The sequence below is a fragment of the Emys orbicularis genome, chromosome 9 (genome assembly GCF_028017835.1).
Source record: "Emys orbicularis isolate rEmyOrb1 chromosome 9, rEmyOrb1.hap1, whole genome shotgun sequence".
Lineage (NCBI taxonomy): Eukaryota > Metazoa > Chordata > Testudines > Emydidae > Emys > Emys orbicularis.
Genome location: NC_088691.1, coordinates 43132139 through 43148348, shown reverse-complemented (window position 1 = coordinate 43148348; position 16210 = coordinate 43132139). Strand labels below are relative to the sequence as shown.

The window sequence follows — 16210 nt, the reverse complement described above, 5'->3', positions numbered from 1 at the left end:
TGGAGAAATGGATAGTGGTAGTAGATTATCATCCTCTGTGTGGGCCAGCCGCAGAGGGGATGGGGCACTTTGCCATTGGGTTTCACAGCTGTTTGCTGACAGCAGAGGACTGGTGAGACTCAGGGATGCTGGATTCCATTCCAGCATCCAGAGGGGAATGCATGCTAGTGGGCACAGACCCTTCTGTCCCCTCCCCTCCAACCTGTCCCAGTCCCTTTTCCCCAATCCTGGCTCTTCATCCCAGATCCAGTTTCCTTAGCTAGTAGATCCTAGTCTCCTCCTCTCTGGATTCCATGTACCAGTTTCCCCCCCACTTTCAGTCCCAGTCTCCTGGCCCAGTCATTTCCTGTCACCTCCTCAAGTCCCCAACTCCTTGTCTCCATTCTCCTTGTCCAGCCAGTCCCAATTCTCCCCCTGCATCTTGGCTCTTCATCAGATCTGTCTCCCCATGCCCCTCACCTCCCTCCCACAAATTGTCATTCCCAGTCTCCTTGTCCAGCCAGTCCCAGTCTCCCCCTCCTCAACTCCCAGCTTGAGTTTCCCTCTCTCCTGCCAGCCTCCAGTTCCTGTCTCTCCATCACCACCCCTTGTTTTTTAGTCCCAATTTAGTCCCTCTCCCCCCACCCCCAGGATTCAAATCAGGCAGCTTTTTCCTCCACGCTGCCTGGGCCTATGGGGCTTGGAGTGGGGGTGGGAGGGGTCGCTGAGAGCACAGGAGGAAGAGTCTACCTTCTCTCATTTCTGATGCCCTGCTTGGGGCCACTCCATGGTAGCCCAGAGCTGTAACTACCCACTCAGCTGCGGGATAGAGCATGCCCAGTATGGCCAGACTCTTTGGAGATATTAGCTGTTAAAATCTAAGATGTCTTTACTGAGCATGTGCAAACTGCTATCTTTCAAAGTCTTGTAACTTGGTCAAATTTGGGCAGATTTTCGTGGGGATGACAAAATGCACATCCTTGATACAAAGGTCACCTCCCGCCAGATTTCTACTACTTGCTCCAAAGTGTGGGATGCTAGAGTTGTTTGAATGAAAAGTCACCAGAGCTTTTTAACATTGGCAAAACAGTGTATTTTTCCCCAGCCTTGTCAGAAACCACTGAACTGCTTTGGCTGGGGAAAAAAAAAATTTCAGCCTGGGGCAGGCGCCTGGCATGGAAAATTTCAGCTCAGATGGTTAAAGTTTGGCAAAATTCTATGCAACTGAAAACAGGGTCTTGTAATGGAAGTGTCAGGCAGCCTTAATAACAGATAGTGCTACCAGCCCTGCCTATAATCACATTACTTGTAAGACAGTTGTACCTAGAGGCTTCCGTTGATATCAGGGTCCATTATGCCAGGAACCACACAGACACATACTGACAAACACCCCAGCCCCAAAGAACTTATAGTCTAAATAGACTTCGCAGACAAAGGTTGGGAGGAAGTAAATTGTGTTATCCCCATTTTACAGATGGGGTCTGAGGCCCAGATCCTCTGAGGTATTTAGCACCAGACCTCCATTGATTTCAGTGGGAGTTAGGCACTGAAATACCTTTCAGGATCTGGGTCTACGTGATTGGCCCAAGGTCATGCTTTGGGGCAGAGCCAGGAACTGAACGCAGGACTCTTACTCACAAGACCGACATTGCTTTCCTTTTATTTGTTTTTTTTAAATGTTTGTTCCCTGTCTTCATCATTCTTCTAGCACTGATATCCCAGGCAGAGGCCCTAAAGGAGGAAAATGACAGTTTGCGCTGGCAGCTGGATGCCTACAGGAATGAGGTGGAGCTGTTAAAGCAAGAGCAGGGTAAAGCGAACAGAGATGAAGACACAACTAGAGAGCAGCAGTTAAAACTCCTCCAGCAAGCTTTACAGGGAATGCAGCAGGTAAGGCTACTCTTTGCTATAGTCACAACCTTGCTACGAATGCAAAGTGGCCTCAGCTTCTCTCCATGGCTCTAAAATGGGAGTAATGGCAACACACTCAAAAAGCCACTTTCCTTTTTTTCAGCTGGAGCACCAGCTAATATCTTGGAAGTTTATATTCAGATGAAAGCAGCTTTCTGCCATTCCCAAGGTTACAAAAACAATAGAACTCCTGGGTGGATATGAACTGATGACAATCACCTGGAAGTCTAGTTCTGTTATTTACACATTAATGCATCCTACAGCTGTGTCTGAAATGTAGGTGTCAGGGACCCCAGGGTCTGGTATTTGCCCCAGCCTGTAACGAGTCCCTTGGGAGTGACACCTTTGATTCTCCGAACCCCCAGGGTTCACACAGTTCCACACCTGTGACCGCCAAGACTCCAAAACTGGACGTTTGGGCACCTGTGATCACTGTTTCTCTCTGTGTCTTCTTGCAGCGAATCCGGCCAAGGCAGACTCCTGTGGGGCACTTGTACAGTACCCCTCCAGGCCACAGTGCTCTCAGTGGGTATGCCTACACTGCAGTGTAAGCCTTGGCACAGTCTCAGGATTGAGCCCAAGCCCTCCTTCCATCTTAGACACAAATCTGTCAGACTCGGGCTCAGACCCGAGGGCCTAGTACCCTACAAGAGTGGAGGGTTTGAGCCTGAGTCAAGCCAGGACCTAAGGTTTGAACCCTATCACTTTGCACTGTAGATGCAACCGCTCTGGGATAAACCACATGCCTGATTGCTTCAGAAACCTCTGCCACCACTTTACCCACAGTCGGTGTTCCAACACCAAACTTGCTGGCAATGAACCTGTAGCAATCTGGGATAGCCAGCTTCCAGATGGTTACAGTAACTCGCTTCTGCACCAGCATGGACGCCCTCATGCATGTGTCTTTATGCTGGAGAGTTGGGGCAAGCTGCTCACAGTGCTCCAGAAATGTAGCTTTCTTCATGTGAAAGTTCTGGATCCACTGCTGGTTGTTCCAGGTTTGCAAGACAATGTGGTCCCACCAGTCTGAGCTTGTGGCCCTGCACCTGAAGCACTGGTCTATGTAGCAGCTATGGCAAGCGTCATGAGCAGCATCAGCCAATTCGAGTCTGCGATGTCTGTGTCCTCCTCCTCCTGCTCCATCATTAGCTCTGTCAGGTGCCTTGGGCGGGTCAGAAAACTCTGCTGAAAGTTCACCAGCGTCTCATAGAAGCTCTGCCCACCTGAAACAGGAGTGAAAGCCCAAGCAGAAGTAGTTCTTCAAATCTCTTCTCCATTTTGCTGGCTCCAGTTGTTGGGAGCCTGCAGACCAAAACGATGGCTTGGCAGAATGTGTTTGGTGGGCAGTTCAAACTTCCAGTAATGTGCCAGGTGGACAGCCAAATTTTCCCATGCTGCACCTCAAACAAAGGGCTAGAGCAGCCACATTTTGAGAGAGTGCTAGGGAGTCTGGAATACAGTTGGTTGGATTTGGGTCTGCATACTGTAGTGTTGATGCCAGAGCCCTGGCTTCAGGTCTGGGTTGGAAAATCCTTGATTTAGGGCTGGCAATCAGTGTAGATGCTCAAGGCCATGGTTCTCAAACCCGGGATCCTCTAACTCAAGTTCCACTAGCCCTGGGCTTACATTGCAGTGTAGCCATACCCAATGAGCATTTGAAGCACTATCAAAACAGAGTAGAGTTTATTAGTCAACTGGAACACAGCATCGGGATGTCCATAGATAAGCCTAGAGAAGCAAAGGTTAAAACAGAGTCCAAGATGGCCAATGCCGGGACTCCCTTAAGTCATGCTGCTGAAGGAAACGTCTTGGTTTCCTCTCTCTTTCTCTGTCCCTTTGTCTCTCAGTCCCAGGTGAGTTTGTGAGTCTCTGCAAAGGCCAGCTCTGAGACCAGCCACCTGATACCTTTCCCCTTTGTTCTCCATCTGGGACCTTTGCTCTGCTTCCCTGCCGAGGTGTGGGGGAAAATTGTCTTCCTCTTGGTTTTTGGTTGCTAAGTGTGAACAGCCTGGCCATTGGGGTTCCTGTTGTTTTTCCAGATCCTCCATTTCTCTGGGTCACTTGCAGCCAGTCCTTTAATGTCCCATTCATACCACCCTAGACAGTTAAAATGCCTCATGTCCCCTGCTCTGCCCCAAGAGCAGCTTTTAACTCTTTACACTCTGTGCATAGCAATGCAAAGCACAGAGGAAAACTGAGGCATGTGCAGGAATGATAAAAAATAGTACCAAAATTTCTACTTTATCACAATAGGGTCTACAGTTAACATCTCAGTAACTACATGGTGTGAACTATCTATTTATTGTTAACTTGGGTGTGCAGGAAAAGTGGGAATTACAAGCTATTTTTGTCTTTATTAATGGAATGTTCTGGGTTTCTAATACAGCGAGGGGGCACTGGGGGCAAACATGTTCCCAGTGACTTCCCCTCTGGTGTATGGATACATGCTATAACTGGAGGTAGCGAGGAGAGAGAGAAAATATGAGGCCTTTGCAGCTACAGCTTTAATCTCCCTAATGCCAGCACAGTGTTGCTTGTAAATCTTAACAGCAGCCTCAGACAGTTCAGGCAGACTGACCTCCAAAATTTATGGAGTCCATGACAGACCAGTGGGCCACTCTGTTGAAACAAGAGTGTCTGAGGTTCTGAGTGAGTTGGATATCACTGGGGGATGTGTTGCAGTTTGCTGTGTGTTGAGGATAGCGGTGAAAGCCTTATGGAGCATTGGAGTGTGATATTGGCCCATTGTAGGTCAGGCACAAAGGATGCAAGGCACTATTCCCTCAACTTTATATTTCCATATTTTAAAGATTGTGGGTAGGTGGGATTGGCCCTGAAGCAGCCTTCCCAGTCTTTTAAACACTGTTGCCAATGCTCACAGCTGGGGACAAGTCTTGTGAGATTTGGTGGGGGGATGTTTTAAGCCCCAGCTTCTGGGGCCACGTGATGATGTGAGACTCAGCTTTCATTTACAGAGAAGTAAGTTTCTAGCTCAGATGGGCAAATAATTGATTTGATTCGTTGGCAGTGTTTTCAAAAATTCAAAACCAAAGTTTATCAGAATATTTAGTTAATTGAAACACTGGAAACATTTTTCCTTTGGGTTGGTGGAATCATTTCATTCAGCACAAATGGAAATGTTTTGTTTCAGAAATATTTAAGAAGACCAAAGGAAATGAAGGGGTCAATTCAAAAACTGCCACAGGAAGAGGAGGAGTCCTCTCCCCCCCCCCTTAAAATCTTTAGCTCTGTGGTTAGGACATTCACCTGGGATGGGGGAGACTAGGGTTACCATCCGTCTGTATTTCCCCGGACATGTCCGGCTTTTGTGTCTCTAAATAGCTGTCCGGGAGGAATTGGTAACAAGGTTAAAAGATCCGGGATTTCCACCCCTCGCCTCCCTCCCTCCCTTCCATGCAGAGTGCGGCTGCTGATTGGGTGGCTGGGCCTGATTGAGCCGCTCCCATTGGCCTCCAGCAGCCAGAGCCCCTCCCCTGCTCCCCCCCTGCTGCCTGCAGCATGTTTTGCCTACACATGGACATGGGCATGGTAAGGGGAGTCCCGGGGGGCAGTCAGGGAGCAGGGGGAGGGTTGGATGGGTCCCCGGCCTCCACCTGCCACCCCCCCTCCACGCGTCCCGTCCCCCCCCCGTGGGTCCCCCTCCTCCCTGCCTGCCTCTCCCTTGCCTGCTTGTACTGCCAGAGCCAGCAGCAACTGCTGTCTGCTGCCCCCAGGTCCTAGTGCCCCCCATCCACTAATGGCAAGACAGGTTGCCCTTATCCTGCCCTTCCACCCTAGCCCCGAGCCTCTCCAACGCCCCAAACCCCTCATCCCCAGCCCTCATCCCCCGCACCCTAATCCTCTGCCCCAACCCTGAGCTCCCTCCTGCATCATGAACCCCTCATCCTCAGCCCCAACCCTCATCCCCCCGCACCCTAATCCTCTGCCCCAGCTCTGAGCCCCCTCCTGCATCATGAACTCCTCATCCTCAGCCCCAGCCCTCATCCCCCCCGCACCCTAAACCTCTGCCCTAGCCCTGAGCCCCCTCCTGCATCATGAACCCCTCATCCTCAGACTCACAGCCCTTACCCTTGCACTCCCTCCTATCCCCAAACTCCCTCCCAAACCCCCTCCCCACACCCCCTCCTGCCCTCAAACTCCCTCCCAAAGCCTGCACCCCCTCCCTTTGCACCGCCTCCCACCCCCAAACTCCATCCCAGAGTCTGCACCCCTCACCCCCTCCTGCACACCCATCCCCTGCCCCAGCCCGGAGCCTGCACCCAGCACCCAAACTCTATCCCAGAACCTGCACCCCTCCTGCACCCTAATCCCCAGCCCAGGACCTGCACCCTAGACCTCCACCCCCCTCCCAGAGCCTTAGGCAGGTGAGGGGGTGGGTTCTGGGCACCACCAAAATTTCTACAACTCTGCCACCCATGCGAGTGGATAAGGGTCGGGGCAGTCAGGGGACAGGTAGGGTCCTAGGGGGGCAGTTAGGGTGGGGGGGGATCTCAGCAAGGGGCAGTCAGGGGACAAGAAGCGGGGGGGGGGTTGGGAGTTCTGAGGGGGACAGTCAGGGGGTGGGAAATGGGAGGGAGTGGATGGGGGTGGGGCTAGGGCGGGGCTCCCCCCCCCCCCAGTGTCCTCTTTTTTGATTATGGAAATATGGTAACCCTAGGGTAGACCCAGACTTGAATCCCCATTTTAAGACCAGGAACTTAAACCCAGGTCTTCCAGCTACCATATTAGTGGACTAACCAGCAGGCTATAAGGTATTCAGAAATAGGGCTTTCCTATGTTGAAGCTGTTCCACTTGTATAAGATACAGTCATTGGTCCAGAAAGAGAATGTGTGACACTGACTCTAGCCCAGTGGTTGGGGCTCTCATTGGTGGGAGAACACCTAGCTTCCAGTCCCAGCTCCACTCAGGGTACATCTACACTACCTGCCGGATTGGCGGGTAGTGATCGATCTATTGGGGATCGATTTATTGTGTCTAGTGTAGACACGATAAATTGATCCCCGATTGCTCTGCCATCGACTCCTGTACTCCACTGTGGCGAGAGGCGGAAGCGGAGTCGACAGGGGAGCGGCAGATGTCGAACCCGTGCCGTGAGGTAAGTCGACCTAAGATACGTCAACTTCAACTATGCTATTCTCGTAGCTGAAGTTGCGTATCTTAGGTCAATTCCCGCCCCCCAGTGTAGACCAGGCCTTAATATCCCACATCCCAGGTGAGGGCCCTAACTGCACCACCTTCTCCTCCTATGTTTTGGGGCCTAAATCCCATTGTGTATCTAGCCAGAAAAATCAAAACAAGACTTTTGGGGAAATATCAAAGTTTTGGCATTTCCAATTTTTTTTTTTCGTTTTGACCAAAACTAATTACCACAAGTGACGCAAATTTATGAAGTGTTTCGGTTGCTCTATAGTTGTCTTTTTTTTCATCAAAACCAAGTTTGTCAAAAAATTTCACCCCGCTGTAGTTCTTAGCCCTCATGCTGCAAAAAGCAGCTTGAAAATATGATCCAAGTGCAGCCCAAAGGCTCAGTAACTATTAGGCAAACCCAACCTTTTTTTTCTTCTTCAGATCTCATGATTTTTAAGCAAATCTCATGATTTTAGGGCCTGACTCTTGATTTTAACTGCTCAGGGTTGGCAATGTTGCTTAACAAGGCTTGTGTTTGTGCTATATAAATAATATCCCAATGTAAAATATGATAGCGTCTATCAGCCAAGTTGCTTCACAATAGGAACTGTGCAGAATAGCCCACCACAAGATAGACCCCAGGACCAGCAACCTCGGAGATCCCTCACCTTATCTGGTGCTGGGTCAGTCCACTGCCCTTTTTAAACAAGTAAAGGTCACAGAGGAACAAAGGTCGTCACAAAAGCACCTGAGCTTTAAAAAAGTATTAACATTTTAATGATCGCTTGTTCCTGGCCTCCCCACATTGACAGTTCTCCTTCCTGGTTGTAGGGAAAGCCAGATCCTCTGCTGTCTCTTCTGCTTCAGCTGTTGGGCTCAGGGGGGCAGAATTTGCTGCAGAAGAGAAAATCTGCTTCTGCAGGAAGATGATCAGGAGAGCTAAGGGACAAGCAACCACAGGCCCTTGAGGCAGGAGCCTTCCTTGGCACCAGCTAGCCTGCAGGAACCAGGGATGGGGCTGTACGTAGCACACGGTTTAACCCAACTCTTGCAACCTCCCAAGTGAGCTGTGCTGGAGGAACTGAGAACGTTCTGGAAGGGCCGGATTAACTTTTCGTGGGCCCGGTGCCAAATATATTTGTGGGCCCCCATGGGGCAAGGTGAAGGGGGATGGGACGGTCAGTCTCCAGGGTGAAGAGCGGGCTGGGGGCAATGAGGCACAGCGTGGCAGGAGCAGCACCGCTCTGTGCAGCCCAGCAGGAGAGCACTGTTTACAAACCTGCAGCTGCCAGATGCACACTGGCCTGCTCAGCCCTGTGCTGCCAGCATGCCCCTTCCCCTTGAGGGTGGGCCCGCACCACACTGCCCCCCTGCCCAGCACCCCACCCTTATGCCCAGCACCCCCTCGCCCTGAGACCTCCACTATAGATCTCTATGCCCAGCCCCAACCCCTCCCAGAGACCTCTCCCACTGGCCTTCCACCACAACTGCACAGCACCCTGCACACCACACCGCTCACCCAGTGCCCCCCACCCATAGACCTTCCCACTACTCACCGCCTTCCTCAGAGTCCCACCATCACAGCTGCACAGCACCCCATATTCCTGAGGGGATTCTGCACCAAAAAATTAAAAATTCTGTGCACAATATTTTAAAATTCTGCAAATTATATTTGTCAATAAATAAATGTGGAGGCTCCAACATGGCAATGGGGAGCACAGGCCACTGGTTGCAAGAAGGTGGGAGATTACCCTGCAGCCTCCCCCACCCCACTCCGGGACAGGGACTCGGCAGTGGGGCTGCACCCAACCCTGACACAGTGCAAGGGCCAGGCCCACCCCAGAAACACCCTGGGGCCCTGCCCCCCTGTGCCAGGCGCACCAGGTGTGGGTGAGCAGGCTCAGTCTGGCAGCAGGATCCAAGTGCAGAGGGACTTAGTGTGGGGGGATCCAGATAGGGGTAAGAGAGTTCTCCGTGGGGCAATCTGGGTGTGGGCAGCTCAGTGGGAGATCTGGATGCACTGAAGCTCATTGGGGGGTTCCAGGTGCAGGGGCAATTGGACTCTGCTGGGGATCCAGGTGAAGGTGTTTGGGGCTCAGCAAGGGGGGGGGTCTAGGTGTAGGGGAGGTGGGGTTCATTTGGGTGGGGGTGCAGGTGGTTGGGGCTTAGATGGGAGGGTGGTACATATGCAGGGGAGGTGGGGCTTATCAGGGTGAGGGTTCGATGGGCCTGCTTAACAGGAGAACCCCAGCTTCTGCCAAGGGGATGCCGCATGCTGGGCTCCAGCTTCCCCCCTGCCCCCACTTCCCCCATTCCCTTCTCTTCCCCATCCCATGCCCCTTCCCCACCGCTCCATCTCCTCCTCATCCCACCCCCTTCCTTCCTCCCTGTCTCTTCCCCCCTGCCTCTTTCCCCAGCCCCTGCTTCCCCTGCCCCCATCCCATGCCCCTTCCCCACCACTCCATCTCCTCCCCAGGCTTGGGGGGCAGGGGGGAAACTGCCCCCCAGCACGAGCCAGCGGAGCGGGCTGGGGCCGGGTCGCTCTACTTCCCGCTGCCCAGTGAGTGCAGGGCGGGCCCGACCCCTGCTGCAGTCCCCCAGGATGCGTAGCTCATGGGAGGAGGTTTGGGGGGGGGGGACGGGGTGGAGAGGGATCAGGGCTGGGGTGGAGCAGGGGTGGGAAGAGGTGGGGTGGGGGCAGAGCAGGCGTGGGGGCAGCTTTCCTGGCCGGCTCAGCCTGCCGGGGGATCGGGCTGGCCGGGGCCCCTTCTGACTCTGGGCCCGGCGCCATGGTAAACTGCATTCTGAGACTATATAGATACCAGGAGGAACTCCCCAGAAGCTAAAAGATATTTGTTTCCTGTTGTGACGGTCCACGCTCCTGGGGTCATCCGTCACCATCTGTAAAGCAGCCCTTCAGCGCAGGGCAGCATGGCCTAGCAGCCGGAGTCTATAGCGCCACCCTTCGGTGCAGGGCAGCATGGCCTAGCGGCCAGAGTCCATAAAGCGACCCTTTGGTGCAGGGTAGCATGGCTTAGTGGCCAGAATCTATAGCATTGGAGTGTGGCTGCCCCGGTAGGGGGGCCCGGGCCCACACAACTCCACTGGGCCCCGACCCAGGGCCCTAACAGTGTCATAGCGGCTTGCCACTGACTCAGCGGGGGGGTCCTACCGAAACATGCTGAGTTTCCCTGGGTGGGAGGTACCACTCCGACACCCTCCCTGGGTCACTTCCAACCAGAGTCTGTGATGGGGTTTCCCATGAGACGTCGATTCCCCTGTGTTCGGCAGGTCCAGTCGTCTCCAGGGTCTCCTCCAGTCGCCAGGATGCAGGCGGGCTGTGGACGGCTGCGATTCCCGGCGTAGTCAGAGGCTGTGGCTGGCCCTCCGCAGGAGCTTCCCAGGCAGGTCCTTCCCCTGCAGCCTCCAGCCCAGAATGAGCCAGTCTCCCTCCCTTTATACTACTAGAGCACTTGGCGCATGCCCAATCTTGCCAGGGAGGCGGGACTTCCGCTGTCAACACCTGGGGCTTAACCCCCTGTCTGGGCTAGTGCGGGGTAAGCTGACCCCATCACACCTGTAGAAAGACAAAGCAATCTCATTATAAATCAATCTTTGGAGGTGCCCTATATTAGCATTGCTATGAGTAGATGATAATTGTTCTGAAGTGTAGCAAAATATGTTATTTCAATAATTATTATTCTGTGGGTGGGGGAGAAAAAAGTGCTGTCAAGCTGGACAGATAGGGGGGAAAATGGACTATTTTAGGCCTGGAAAAATAGCTAGCCTAAAACATAACTACACAAAAAGGGGTTGAACGTTTGCCTAGTGTTCCTGAGAAACGCAGTTTCTGCATGAACATTTTCTCTTTCATGCAGTCTTGTAGTTTTATTGTGTTGTTTAATTTTTATAGGTGCTCATTTAGGAATTATGTGCAGTTTTGCAAATCACCATTATGCATTTCCTAGAAATATAAAACTAACATTACAAAAAGTAACACATCACTTTTTGTTTAGAAAAACATGCAACAATAGAGTTATCATGGTGTTTTTCTGTTAGTCTGGATAAAACAAAGTACAGGACAAACCACCCTACACAACCTAGGATGTAGTGTTTTGGGGTATTTTCTTGAGCTTCAAGAAAGTTCTGCCTTACCTCATGTTAACAACCCAACACATTTTTTTAATATCTAGCAATATTCAAAGAAGTTTGTCACATGCCATAGGATTTTGTGGAAGTTTTTCTTCCTTTTATGGATGGAAACTTTAAAAATGTTCTGAATTTGACCCACGTCTTTGTCTAAGAGTTTGTTACTCATTCCATGTTCTTTAAAACAGTGATGTGTGAAAGTCAGGCTGTGGTCTGAATTGACCTTTTCTCTTCTAGCATCTTCTGAAATTGCAAGAGGAATACAAAAAACGAGAAGCCGAGCTAGAAAAAGTGAAGGAAGACAAAGTACAAATGGAAATGTTGTTAGAAACCCTGAAGGAGCAGGTATGTACAGTCTAGGCCTCCAGGCTTCTGTATGACGTTTCAGTAATAGACTGTTGCTAGGCTTGTTGCCTTTGGATGTCATAGCTCGCTCTGTGTGCGGCACAAGGTACAGGTGGAGGAGATGGCCTGGGCCTGACTTGAGTGGCAATGGTCTGCTTTGTTTGAACAACTGGCAGACTCCTAAAGAGATTTGCTACCACATTTATCAATGTGGACTTTGTGGATATTTTGGAGTTGGAACCACCGCATGAATATACATGGCAGAATTTCTGGTGCTTACAATGCCATTCAAATATCCATGCCTCTTTTCATGAAAGTAAAGTTGTTTCGTGCACCTTTGCTTTCCATAGCAAAAGGGAACAAAACTAAGTGCATGTCTTAAGAGAATGCTTTGCAAAATGCAGACTCATCTACCAAATGTTTGTGAAAACTACAGTACTTGAACACTGTTACTTTCAAGAGCAAGCTAAATTCCTTTCCCCTCCCAAATAGATCTTCATAGAGGAAAGCTGATAAGAGCCTAAAATGCTGAAAACATGGAGCCAAATTTTACATTCCTTAGTCCAACAGAATTCCATTGAAGACAGAGTTTCCAGGCACCATCTGTAGTAGAGAGAGAGCGAGAGCTGGAGCACTGGGCTTGGGTGCAAGATCTGAGGCCTGAACCAGAGGCTGTGAACTAAAGTCAGGCCATGTATTAAAGTAGATGCTTACAAGTTCACTGTTTGGTACATGAACTTGGCAAAGTTGTTGTTAGTGTACTAGGCACTAGATACTTATGTAAATATATTTTAGAAGGCTAGTATAGATATACCCCAATCTAGTACAGATAAGGTGGTTTGACAGAACAATGAATAGGAATGCTTTGTCCAAGATATCAGGAACAAGGAGCGATGATAAACAGATGTCATGAAACACTCAAGGTGGTACGTAAGTTGTTTATCCCATTGTTTGGCTTAGTCTATAAATGTCGGGGTGCCTTGCCTTAATCTTTTGTGCGGCCGAGGGGACAGCAGAAATTCCCGCTGCTGACTGAGGCACTCCTTGCCATCTGGCACTCGTGTTAATGTGCTTGTGCAAGTTGTGCGACTCTTGAGGACAATAAACCTGGCCGAGTACCTTTGTCACCCAACCATGCCTGTGGTCTTTCCCTATGAGTAACATTGAGGTCTGCTGAATTAGCAGGCTGTGCTTCTGCTTGTGCTGATAACAGCGGAGTTCCAAGGACAGAAGCATTGAGCAGCTATAACAGCGTAGCAGTCTTGACAGCGTCACAGCAATAACATTCTTTAGTGCTCTTCTACACTACCTGCACCTTTTGATACAAGAATTCCAAGGAGAAATTGTAGAAGAGGGGGGAGGGATAGCTCAGTGGTTTGAGCATTGGCCTGCTAAACCCAGGGTTGTGAGTTCAATCCTTGAGGGGGGCATTTAGGGATCTGGGGCAAAAATCTGTCTGGGGATTGGTCCTGCTTTGAGCAGGGGGTTGGACTAGATGACCTCCTGAGGTCCCTTCCAACCCTGATAGTCTATGAATGCAGGGGAGAGGGCTCTGTTCATAGTTTTCAGGCTCACAGAAAGGATATAGAAACATAGTTTTTCCACCAGAAAGTACCACATAGTGCATTGGGAGTACAGCCCACCCACCAGGGACGCTCAGGAGGCACAACAAGGGTTGCTGACTGTGGCTTCTGAAAGGAGGCCCCTGTACCTTGTCCAAAAATCTATACAAACCCTATGGGACCAAACTCATTGATCCAATTTGCTCTTAAGCCACATGGAAGCATCCAGAGTGCCAGTTCTGAAATGCACAGATGGTGGAGCATTCCCTAGAGAGAAACTGATACTGTGTTTTTTGGGTGTCCATACACATGGATGTTTTGGGTGTCCATGCACACTGAGATGTTGTAGGATTGATTTACCTGAAAAAAATCCTTTCGAGCCTCTGCTTGCACAATGTCACCTACCCCTCTCCCTTTCATCTGAATCTCATTTGGACCCCAGAAGGACAGGAAATGTCACTGAAGGTGCAGTGTGCTGAACCATTACCTGCATAGCCTGAGGATTTATGTCAGCAGTGAATCTGCCTAATGTCAAGTATCGGGGGTAGCCGTGTTAGTCTGTATCTACAAAAACAACAAGGAATCTGGTGGCACCTTAAAGACTAACAGATTTATTTGGGCATAAGCTTTCGTGGGTAAAAACCTCACTTCTTCGGATGCATAGAGTGAAAGTTACAGATGCAGGCATTATATACTGACACATGGAGAGCAGGGAGTTACTTCGCAAGTGGAGAACCAGTGTTGACAGGGCCAATTCAATCAGGGTGGATGTAGTCCACTCCCAATAATAGATGAGGAGGTGTCAATTCCAGCAGAGGAAAAGCTGCTTCTGTAATGAGCCAGCCACTCCCAGTCCCTATTCAAGCCCAGATTAATGGTGTTAAATTTGCAAATGAATTTTAGTTCTGCTGTTTCTCTTTAAAGTCTGTTTCTGAAGTTTTTCTGTTCAATGATAGTGACTTTTAAATCTGTAATAGAATGACCAGGGAGATTGAAGTGTTCACTTACTGGCTTTTGTATGTTACCATTCCTGATGTCCGATTTGTGTCCATTTATTCTTTTGCGAAGGGACTGTCCAGTTTGGCCAATGTACATGGCAGAAGGGCATTGCTGGCACATGATGGCATATATAACGTTAGTGGATGTGCAGGTGAATGAGCCCTTGATGGTGTGGCTGATGTGGTTGGGTCCTCTGATGGTGTCGCCAGAGTAGATATGGGGACAGAGTAGGCAACGAGGTTTGCTACAGGGATTGGTTCCTGGGTTGGTGTTTCTGTGGTGTGGTGTGTAGTACAATTGACACCTCCTCATCTATTATTGGGAGTGGACTACATCCACCCTGATCGAATTGGCCCTGTCAACACTGGTTCTCCATTTGCGAAGTAACTCCCTGCTCTCCATGTGTCAGTATATAATGCCTGCATCTGTAACTTTCACTCTATGCATCCGAAGAAGTGAGGTTTTTACCCACGAAAGCTTATGCCCAAATAAATCTGTTAGTCTTTAAGGTGCCACCAGATTCCTTGTTGTTTCTGCCTAATGGTTCTTCTTTCAGGCTGCAATGAGGCAAGCTTCCCTAGACACTTGTGTACATTTCCAGGCTAGCTCTCATGTTCCAGTGCACATCATTTCAGCTGGAACGTTGGTTTTTCTGTAACAGCATCAATGCTAAATATGGTAAAGAATACATTTTAAAGAGATAAAGAGCAGTTCTACAGTATCCCCAGTAAATCCTATACTTGCATTTAAAGATATGTTCTGCTCTACACTCTCTAAAATATGTTGATGGATTTAAGGTTTCCAGCAATGTTGCTACAATATATTTACATTTATTTTGTATGACATGAAGGGAAATAATAAGTACTTCTTTAGAATTAAAGCTTTTACATTAGAAGATTTTATTTCTAATCACAGAACTCTCTTGGACAGTAATTTGTTTTCTTGCTGTCTTTTTGCTGATGGCTCAGATAAATGTGGCATTCCGTTAATTAGGATTTTGTGATCTCAGAAGCTTGATAAAGTGGATATGCTAGCAGAACATGATGCTGTAGAGAATTATTACTTCATCTTGAGTTTGACACAAAGTGTCAATTGAACAATTCTTCAATAGGTCACCTCTTGGAGATGCTGGATTCTGTGATCAGTATTGCAGAATCTATGAACCTATAACTAGATTGCAGAGCTAGGAGTTGGTGCAGAACTTCTGTATGTGAAGCTAGAGGGTCTGCTCAGTGTTATCCAAATGCTAATAACAATTTTAAGCCAGCAGATGGAGGATTCATTGCTATTTGTGCTGAAATACAGCTGTGTAGACAATAGGCTGGGATTTGCAAGGGGTGTTAGGTGTCTGAGTTCCAGTGAAATTCCATGGGCATTGGGGACCCAACTCCTTTATAAATCCCAGCCTAAAATTCTACAGGCTTGGAGTTGATTGTTTTATATTGTTCTTACAAACATTTATCTGGAAGGATAGAGGGAGTATCAAAAACACCACTATATCCTGTTAAATTAATGTAAAATAGATGACTTTGCAGTATTTGTAATGTCTTGATTTAAATCAGTGGTTCCCATGCACTGGGATTGATCCTCTATACTCATCCCCACTTCTTTGAGGATGAGCCTCTGTAATGTCCCTCATAAACAGCTGTTACCCACCTCCCATTCAGTTGCAATGTGCTGTTGGAACAGCCTAAGATCCACTGTGGCTCAGAGGGTAGAGTTAATGGGAGGCAGTGGACTGGAACATCGGGTGAAATGTTACTCTAAGCAGAAAGGGCTGGGCTGGACAAATACATTCCTGTAGCCTAGGCAAGTGACAAAGAGGAAGGAATACTGTTTGTGGCAAAGCTCTGACCTTGCCCCCGTGGGTCCTGCGCTTCTAGGCGGTTTATGCTAGCCTCAGTGGCTCACTGTGACCCTCCACATAGCCCTTCTCTCTCTAGGGCCAGGGTTACAGTCTACTGAGCCCTTTTCATCATAGGCCAGCAAGGAGGTTGGTGAGAGAACTCCCACAGTCTCTGTTGTCCCTGGGGGCTTATTTCAGAACAGTTTAGCCTCCTGTGCTGACAGGGGCCTGACTTCCCCTCCCAGGAGATTTTCCTGTAGTGGTGGGTTG

General features: G+C 49.5%; 1 protein-coding gene across 1 annotated transcript in view; it reads left to right on the top strand.

Annotated features, from left to right (window-relative positions):
* The window catches only part of ENOX2 (ecto-NOX disulfide-thiol exchanger 2), a 132587-nt gene that overhangs the window by 98751 nt on the left and 17626 nt on the right, over positions 1-16210 (top strand). Inside the window, exons 10-11 of the mRNA XM_065410746.1 lie at positions 1688-1869; positions 11426-11533. Coding sequence (XP_065266818.1) covers positions 1688-1869; positions 11426-11533 — 290 coding nt within the window. The remainder of the gene's footprint in view (positions 1-1687; positions 1870-11425; positions 11534-16210) is intronic.